General features: G+C 46.0%; 2 protein-coding genes across 2 annotated transcripts in view; both read right to left on the bottom strand.

Moving 5' to 3' along the window:
- The window catches only part of ppfibp2b (PPFIA binding protein 2b), a 68,300-nt gene extending 61,982 nt beyond the window's left edge, over positions 1–6,318 (bottom strand). Inside the window, exon 1 of the mRNA XM_084452621.1 lies at positions 6,163–6,318. The gene's annotated coding sequence lies outside the window, so the exon portion shown is untranslated. The remainder of the gene's footprint in view (positions 1–6,162) is intronic.
- A 494-nt stretch (positions 6,319–6,812) lies between these two features.
- olfml1 (olfactomedin-like 1) lies at positions 6,813–9,556 on the bottom strand. The gene is made up of 4 exons (XM_084453254.1): positions 9,290–9,556; positions 8,516–8,810; positions 7,939–8,234; positions 6,813–7,616 (listed from the first exon to the last, which is right to left on the bottom strand). Exons 1-4 carry the CDS (start codon positions 9,404–9,406, stop codon positions 7,122–7,124), a joined length of 1,203 nt encoding a protein of 400 aa, XP_084309380.1. The 5' UTR covers positions 9,407–9,556; the 3' UTR covers positions 6,813–7,121.
- Positions 9,557–9,628: the final 72 nt, after the last annotated feature.

Here is a 9,628-nt window from a genome sequence, read left to right as displayed (position 1 = left end):
TTTTCAAATCTGTGAAGAAGAGATGATGGAGGACGACAGAAAAGGGGAGGCATCCGCTGCAAAGTATTGAGATGCACCCGTCCTGCTCGACCACCTGGCCGGTCACCGATTCACCTGGCCTCACCAAAACAACATGCCAGCTGGGAGTTGTAGGGAATGTGGGGGGTGGAGGGATGTTTGGGTGTGTGTGTGTGTGTGTTTGGGGGGGTTCAGGGTCTTGGGAGCAAGACACTCCATACACAGGTGCACCTCCTCACATAATATGTTCTCAGTTTTCAGAAGGTGGGTGTTTGTGTCCATGAGACGTTCATGAAGACACAAACAGTACGCCGCGGCATGTGAAGCAACATGGCTCAGGGAGGTCTGGTTATCCTTTCTGCTGCTTTTCCCTTCTTCGCTCCCTCTGTCACCCCCCCCCCCTCCCCCCCCGGCTGAGGACATGTGGCTGATCTGCTGTGACAGGAGATGGTCATGATTAAAACAACGCCCCCTCACTCCAGCCCACGTGTTTGTTTGCTTCTGTAGCTGGCTGACTGCGGTGGACCCTGGCTGCTGGTCACGGGGCTTTGGAGCTCCAGGCAAGGAGCAGGAGGCAGGGACGGGGTAACCCTGCCTGGGACAGCGGAAGTGAGGAGGCCCCCTCTGTCTCTGGGGCTCTCATCACAGATGTGGTACTTGTGAAAACCTTGACAGGCTTCTTCTTTATTTCATGTGTTTGGATGTACTGTACAGCACTGCAGCAAGACACAACACACCATTATCTTATCTTCTGAACTGATCTTCTGATCTGTAATCTGTTATCGTTTCTTATTTTGTCTTATCTGAGCTCCGTGACGCTGGGTTAACTAAGAACATGTTCTCTTGTGCAGCAACAGGGGAAGACTAGAGGTTATTATAGTTAAGAATAATAATAGATTAACTCTCACCATCATTGTAACTAACAGGAACAAACAGTCACATAGGTTATAGACACATGTTGATTCTCATCATCATCATCATCATCACAGAGTCACAGAGGTTGAGTCTGTGTCCGGGAGAGATCAGGGTCATGTGATGATGTCAGATGTTTGTTAGGGGACATGCATAGATGAAATGCATAAGGAACGGAGCGGGTTCTGTGATGACCACACTGGTGTGATCAGTGGCGTAGGTTTTGTTTAAACATGGTGGGCGGGGGGCACATTGAGGGATGGGTCTGGCAGTCCTTTCCCCAGGAAATTGACTTCCTGGATTAGCTTCTCTGCTGCTGTCTTAGCTATCTTATAGCAAGCTGTTATGGGCAGGCACTGCCAGGCAACATTACCTTAAGATTAGCAAAAGTAAACTCGAAAACACGTGCGTGTGTGTGTGTGTGACAGGGATATGCTCAGTGGTTGTATGAGCTTGCCAAATATTGGGAGTAATTAACCCAGTAATCCAGTGCTGAAGAAAAGAAGAGTGGCCCCTATCGGAGGTATTGTTGCGTCTGTGAATAACGTTTTAGCGTTTTCTCACAATAAACATCCTCTGCTTCTTTCATATTTTTAATGGTGGGTACAAATGCACATGTTGTAAATATTGAGGGGGATGTATCGCCTGCGTACTTCACGAAATTTATGCCTAAACTTTACGAGTGTTGATGACAAGCCTGGCTGGCCTGCTAGGATCTGCAGACTGGAGTCAAGCCTGGCTGGCCTGCTAGGATCTGCAGACTGGAGTCAAGCCTGGCTGGCCTGCTAGGATCTGCAGACTGGAGTCAAGCCTGGCTGGCCTGCTAGGATCTGCAGACTGGAGTCAAGCCTGGCTGGCCTGCTAGGATCTGCAGACTGGAGTCAAGCCTGGCTGGCCTGCTAGGATCTGCAGACTGGAGTCAAGCCTGGCTGGCCTGCTAGGATCTGCAGGCTGGAGTCAAGCCTGGCTGGCCTGCTAGGATCTGCAGAATCAGCTCCTTTGAGAGGCTACAGCTCAGCAGGTTGAATCAGTCTTGTAGTGTGTGGGAGACCTGGGATTCCAATACGGCGGGTCACAAATTTGACCACATCACTGTACGGTTTGCACTACAATATTATATGACATTACATTACATTACAGTCAATTAGCGGACGCTTTTAACCAAAGCGACTAACAATAATTGCATTTAATGTAGGAAAAGCCAATGTGCTACTACTTGCCAGAACTCACAAGTGCATCTTCTTTCTAAAACAAGTGACTAAAAGCATAATCTAGTGCTGAAGGCAAAGTGCAAGAATATCAATCTAAAGTACAGTGCAATACAATACAATACAATAGGTGCTTAGGAGGGAGGATTGTTGTAGTACTTCTTGAAGACATGAGTTTTGAGCCTGCGACGAAAGATGGGCAGTTCTGCAGCAGATGCTGTCCTGACATCAGTGGGCAGTTCATTCCACACATTCTAAAACATGGAGTTCTAACTACAGTATGGGTTATTACAGCCGAGAGGATCAATTTCCACACTGAAAATCTGTTACACTAAACTTAACAAATGCTAAACAGAACATTAAAGCTGCTGTATGTACCTTCTGTGCTATTAGCCTTCCATTAGTCTGGAATAAAACGCTACAAAACATGGGCATGGGGGCGGAGCCAATGCATACCTTTCAAATCCAGCTGCATTTGAACATACTTCATCAGGAGCGTATAGTGAGGACTAAATGCAAAACTGATCCACCCCATTAAAGAAAACTGTAGCTACTGTAGCCAACTCTGTGAAGTGAGATAACATGGAAGAAAGTCCAAGTAGCCTAAATTGCACTTTTGTGCCAAATATGTCATCCGATCGGACAAATGCAGTTAAAAGTGAAAAGCTGCAGTCAGTGACCAATCAGAGGTCAAATCAGCCTCCCCGCACAACCCACTATCTGCATGGGCCAATCATCCTCACGCGGATAAAATCCAAGAGGCTTTTCATTGGTGTCAACGAATATCGAGGTTTTTTGCCAGACGTTTTCACCTCAGCAAGAAGCAAGAACTTCTGGCTACTCAGATTAGCCTTCTATGAGCTAGCTACGTGAGGGAAAATTCCATCTGCCAGTGTAAAATAAGTCTACCAATCACGGTTTGTGCGGCTTTCCTGATGTTCACCTAAACACCCTTCTGACATCGTGTTCAGAGAGAGTGAGCGCTCTCTCCTCCCCTCCGCTCTCCTCCGCCTCAGGTGCGAGGGGCGTCCGGCCGTTGTTGGTCTCAAAGCGAGCATAGAACAGTTGAGACTGTTAACGAGAGCAGCGTCTACTCCTCCTGAGGAGGATGAGGATCCCTTCTGATCAGTCATGATGTTTAATCCCTGCCACACGCTTTTGAGGTCACCTTGTTTGAATTTGAACTCCATCTTCTCACCATATTTCCTCTTGGCTTCCTTCACTGCTCTCCTTACATTGTACGCTGCTGCCTTATAATCGTCCATGGTGCCAGTCTCTAATCCTAGTTTGTAGGCAGCAGTTATAGGGCATCACATGTTTTGTTGTTAATCCAGGGTTTCTGGTTTGGGTAGGTTTTGATGGTCTGTTTGGCTACATTCTCCTCTGCAACCTTTCCGGTTATTTCAATGACTTCCTAAGTGAGTGTGTTTATGTCCGTGTTGTCTTTGAGCAGTTGTTGGACAGGAGTGTTTGTGAGCGTCGTGCAATAACCCTAACCCTCTGAATGTTCCATCCATCCATGCACATCTCTCATCTCCTGACGTTCTTTGCGTACTTTGTTTACTAGGGCTGGGTATCGATTCGAATTTCAAGAATCGATTCGATTCCTATTCACAAGGTTCAGAATCGATTATGACGATTCAATTCGATTCGATTCAATATCGATTCGGTTAGTGTTACTAAAACCAGTTTTTTTAGCTGTAACCTTAATGCAACACATTAATACTAGGGCTGGGTATCGATACTGATTTCCAAAAATGAATCAATGAATGAATGAATGAATTAATTTTGAATGAAGTAATGAACTATTTATTCCTTCATTTATTCATTCATTCATTAAATAAAAGATCGATTTTGGGATTCTTGAATCGATTCTGAATCATTTGATTCTGAATCAATGGATACATTTTTTCAACCCAGCCCTATTGTTTACATGTCCGGGCCATAAGAAGGTGGTGAAGTGATCACTGTTACCCATGGGTGCTATGGATTCGACTCTTTATGCTCCCTGGAGTATAACAGTGGTCTACCCTCAAATGGAGGCGCCCTAAATCCATCCCCCTTTAACCCCCTTAACTATAATAATAATTATTATTATAATTGCTATAGCAGAGCCAAACAGCAGTCTACAAAGATGTGGTTTTCACATTAGAGTCTTACATACTGCAGCTTTAAGTCCTGTTGCCACCAACGCAAGGCTGATATAAAATAGCATTCAAGTCATCTGGAGGGGGAAGTTGTTCAACAATAAGCATATCTGTTTATGTATTTGGCACAGGTCCTGGGATGGCATGTCAGCTCTCTCACGTACAATCCCACTCTGTTTCCTCTGGGGGTAGAGGAGGGGGGTGGCACAGAGCACAGCACAAATACGGGTCTGTCTGTCTGTCTGTCTGTCTGTCTGAGCACATGATCCTCAAAACCCTGTCTGTTGGTCCGCCTGTCTGCCTGCCCAGTGTCCACATGTCTGTCTGTCCATCTCCCTGCCTACCTTTTCTGTCTGCCTACCCACCTATTCTGTTGCCTACCCGTCTGTCTGGTCCCTGGTCCCTCCCTGCCTTCTACACAAGCCCCTCTCAGCTCTCTCTTGTCTCTCCTCTCTTCTCTCCCCCTTCTCCCCTCTTCCATCAACAGACAGAGGATTACCTCCTGTGGGCTACTGCGTCTGATTCACAGAGCTACAGTTGTCTGAGTTGACAGAATAATTATCCAAACCTATGGCTATAGTGGCTGCTCCTATCGGTAAACTCATCCTTTGATCACATCAATAAACGCCATGATCGGTTATTATGGTCACAGTATGTCCTCTCCCACTGCGACTTACAAGTTAGACATACTGTATAAGCTTAATCATGCTAACTCTGTAAACTCTAAACTGGCTGTATGTTGGGATTTTCTGGATTTACTTTTGCATACTGGATGTGTTCCAGCGACTTAGTGAAACTCTTACAGTGTATATATATGTGTTACAGTATGTGTTACAGTATGTGTTACAGTGTGTATATGTGTGTTACCTCAAGGAGTCAGCGCATCCCATGATGCCCTCATGATCACCAAACCGCCTCCACTACACTGAGATCAGCCAACCACTGTTCAGTGGGTAAACTTAAAGCTTAAGAGACCTCCATGATAGAATAAAAAATTAAAATAGCATAGAAAAGTCTAGGAGTAAGAAACCAATTCAAGTAAAAATGCTCTGGCAATTTCTGCAGGCCACATTTGCATGAGAAGAGCTTTTATGCCAGGTGCAAGTCCCCTTCAGATCTGTGTTAATATTCAAGATACTCTAAGCATCCCTGGACCATGAGTCACTAATGAATTCAAGCAGCTTGGAGCGCGCACACACACACATGCACTCACACACACAATTTATATTTTTTATATTAGCATATCATTCACAGCAAGACATACTGTATCTCAGTCCTTGTCAGGTGGACAATAATTGATAGTGTGCAATTACATAGCATGTGTGAAGTGAGCTAAACATCATTTATCAATCTAACACTGCAGATGACTGAACAAGAGAAACAAGCTACACTAGTCACAGTCTGCCAAATGTGTTTCAGATGGTTGTTATTCTAAATTGGATATTTAGGCTACTTCTCCTTAATAAATTCACTCATTCGCTCTTAGAAATAATGTGGTCCCTGGCAAAACATTACTCCAAACGGCTATATGACAAAACACATACTGGTGTAAGCTAGTTTGTCCTGAATACAATAGTGAGCATACGTTCTAACTAACCAGCTAAAGCCCATCGAGTGTGTGTGGAATGCAGAAAAAGACGTGTGAATATAGTTATAACTTTATTGTCCTGTCCTGTCCACTACTCTGTCACCTTTCCCCTGCGCATACACCTGTCTGTCACCTGACCTGTATGCAGGTCACTATTGTCGACGACGGCAATTAGGTAGCCCGCTATTTTAATTTCTCAGAATTAATTCGTACTTCCTATCTTAACATCTCGGGTTCGATAAGAAAGCTCGCCTATAAGAGAATGATTTAGAGCGATAAACATACTTACAATATTCTCCAACTCCGGTGAGTCTCTGGTCTCTGAGGTGTGACAGAACCCTCTGAATCCCTTGGGTTCTACACCCTCTGAATCCCTTGGGTTCTACACCCTCTGAATCCCTTGGGTTCTACACCCTCTGAATCCCTTGGGTTCTACACCCTCTGCAGCTCGTGAGCGACGTAGTCCTGCAACTAGCCTACTGGTCGCACGCGCTCCCCGCTCCGCGAGACTGTACCAGGACTGAGCGCTCGCTCGCTCCAGCTGTACCAATCACCTGTCATGTCACTCTAGGGGCGTGGCTTCCGCGACAACATCAGAGAGGGGTCTGCACGTGCTACTCTGCTCGTCAACAAAGCACTCACAGCCAGGTGAAATATTTTCTATTCTACTGTTTGTTACACGCCCCTTGCTTTCATAACATCATAGCTTTGATGATGTAACTCGTGCGATAGTCGTTAGGTGATTAATTTTTTCTCACCTGAGAAGGTTAAAACCTTGTATTAGTGTATAGAATTGCTACCTGTCTGAAACATTATCATATCAAACAGAAGTTTTGTAGGCTAGTCAACAGCGCCACTTGGCGGTGTGGAAATTAAATTCAGTTCAGTTAGATCAATTCAATTCTAGCCCATTGCGACTTTGAGAGCATTTCTACCACATATTCTTAATGCACTTTATTATGGAATTATAAGATATAACGTGATGCAAATGTTCCTGATAATATAACATATTACAATCATGAATAAAGATTAGGCTATCTGTAAAGTTAAATCAATACACAGGTTTCATGAATTAAAATGTTATTCTATCAAATAGTTTAGAGTTTTGATCACAACTCAATATTATTACAATGAACAGATGTTACAACTATTGGACAGAATCAACTGTGTGCATGAGTTCCTGGTGTCAGAGAGCAGATGTGGGTCATAATCTCCACCCAAGGTGTGAATGACTCCCCGACCACAGTCTCAAGTGGAGGAGGCCTTCCTCCTGGTCTCCACCTTATAGACGGTCTGGTAGCCATCATCCCAGGCGTACACCTGCCTGTCCTTGTGGTGGTAGTTCAGACTGGAGTGGCTGGTGTAGCGCTTGGGGAAGAACAGCAGGGGTCTCTCTTCACTGTGCTGGACAGTGTCATGGATGTCGTACAGACACTGGACGCTGGACCTGCCCCCATAGCGTGAATTGTAGACCACGTGGAGGATGCCGCAGGTCAGGATGGCCCCCTCCGCATCGCGGCTCTTGCAGGCCGTGTCCCAGGCGTGCTCCACCGACAGGCTGCTCTTGTCCAGCTTGGTGATCACCAGGTGGCCCCCGAAGTCGGGGTCCGCGTGGACCACCCAGAGGCCCAGCTCGTCCACGGTGAGAGACAGGTAGGTCTGAGGGGTGAGGGAGTAGACGGGCAGACGGCCCGCCCCGGGGAGAAGCATACTGTCTACCACTGTCCGGTTCTTCAGATGCACCTAGGGGATGGAATAGAATAGAATAGAACAGAACAGAACAGAACAGAACAGAACAGAACAGAACAGAACAGAACAGAACAGAATAGAACAGAACAGAACAGAACAGAACAGAACAGAATAGAATAGAACAGAACAGAACAGAACAGAACAGAACAGAACAGAATAGAATAGAAAAGAAAAGAAAAGAAAAGAAAAGAAAAGAAAAGAAAAGAATAGAAGGGCTTTATTAGTTTAGCGACATATACATTTACCTGAGACCATAAGACATGATAACCTGTATTAGTAGTAATATTGTACTATGGTAAAAGGATAGATTTCACACCTTGAGGATCTGGTTAGATGTGCCGGCCTTGTGGTAGTAGAGGAAGCCATTGTAGACTACGTGGCCAGTGCCCTGCCAGGTGTGGGGCAGCTGCAGGCTCCGTGCCCGCTGAGTGGAGTTGGCCTGAGTGAAGGCCTTCAGGGAAGGGAACTCCAGCAGGGTATTGTTTCTAGTCCCGCTGAAGAAGTAAATCTTGGCTGAGCCCTTGGTTGGGTCCTTCAGCCAGGAGCCGTCGGTGTCCCCTAGCTTCTTCACTATCTTCAGAGACTTGACCCCAGTCAGCACAGTGCTGCAGTCTGAAACAGTGACATGATGACGTGACTGAACGACTGATACATGCACTGTTCTAAGGGAAGTAAGTTCGGCACAGGAAGTGTAAGTCCAGCGAGTATGGCAGTGTCAGAAACAATAATAATGTAGAAAAGGAGGAACAAGAAAAGCGCAACATTGCGTTCACCATCAACATAGCACTCACACACACGCACACACACGCACACACACGCACACACACGCACACACACACACACACGCACACACACACGCACACACACACACACACACACACACGCACACCTACCTGTCTCTTGTTTGATCTTGGCCGTCTTCTTGAGCAGGTTGAGCTGAGCGTCTCTGAGCTGCTGCTCCAGCAGGCTCTCCTCCATCTCCACGTTCTCCCGGTCAGGGATCTTGTTCTCCAGGTACTCCACATCTCTCTCTACCTGCTCCACCCGCATGGCCACGCCCTCCATCGTGCTCCTCACCTCCGACCGCTCCACGCCCAAGGTAGCCAGCTTGCCACGCACCTCCGTGGAGAGGTCGTAGATCTTCTGGTCCATGCGCTGGCTGTTCTGCTCACATAGGTTGACACGCTCCTGGTGGGATCAGAGAGATCACACAGCAGGTTACTGACAACATTATAGGGGATTCTTAAGCGCCAAATCACAAGTAACACAATAACACTTTAAATTAAATTGCCTTCGCTCCTATTTTACTACAAAGTAGTTGCCATAGGTTATAACAAAAAAGAAATGATACTGAATAATGAATAATGAATACTGATAGTGTTCAACTGTATTGATTCATAGCTGTACGGAGTCATCCCCTTTCATTGTGAGTGTTTGCTAGGGTTAATGGATGTGCCGAGTGTTCCAGACCCAATACTGTACTAACGTGTGTGTGGGACGATATATGACTAATATATGTGGGTGTGGGATCTAACCTTTATGTGTATGGGATGATGTGAAAATACATTGTATGCAATGAAAGGTGGTCAGTTACATTTTAATCTTCAAATTATGCTTTCTCTCTCTCTCTTTCTCTCTCCCTCTCCCTTTCTGTCTGTCTCTCTTACCTCCAGCTGGGCGAGTCTCCTCTCAAAGTATTGCATCATGTAATTTTCCTGAGGAGACCTTTGAGCTTGGACCACGGCCAGGGAGCAGAGGAGCAGAGAGAGCAGCCCGGTACGCATCGCTCAGAACAGATATACCTTCCTCAAACGTCGCTACAATCCCAAACTTCTTAGGCACTCTGGTTTTGTGTATTCCTATGGAGTAAGTAGTCCTGGTGTGTTGTGGGCGATTGAGTTCCAGAGGCATCTGGTTGTTTGTTGTTCGACTGAGAGACGGTTCCAGAAGCTTCGCGTTCCAACTGGGTCCAAGTTCTCTGTGTCTCAGTGTGTGTGAGAAAGAGA

Source organism: Borostomias antarcticus, assembly GCF_949987555.1.
Source record: "Borostomias antarcticus genome assembly, chromosome: 18".
In the NCBI taxonomy this organism is placed as follows: Eukaryota; Metazoa; Chordata; class Actinopteri; order Stomiiformes; family Stomiidae; genus Borostomias; species Borostomias antarcticus.
The sequence above is the reverse complement of the archived record's forward strand: the minus strand, read 5'-3'. Positions and strand labels throughout refer to the sequence as shown.

What these genes read in the sequence shown, in the direction of transcription:
- olfml1 (XM_084453254.1), bottom strand. Translation starts at nt 9,406, where the DNA reads ATGCGTACCGGGCTGCTCTCTCTGCTCCTCTGCTCCCTGGCCGTGGTC. An exon ending in GGAGACTCGCCCAGCTGGAG is followed by an intron (nt 8,811 to 9,289) that starts GTAAGAGAGACA and finishes TGATCCCACCAG; the next exon opens with GAGCGTGTCAACCTATGTGA. An exon ending in CAAGATCAAACAAGAGACAG is followed by an intron (nt 8,235 to 8,515) that starts GTAGGTGTGCGT and finishes TCACTGTTTCAG; the next exon opens with ACTGCAGCACTGTGCTGACT.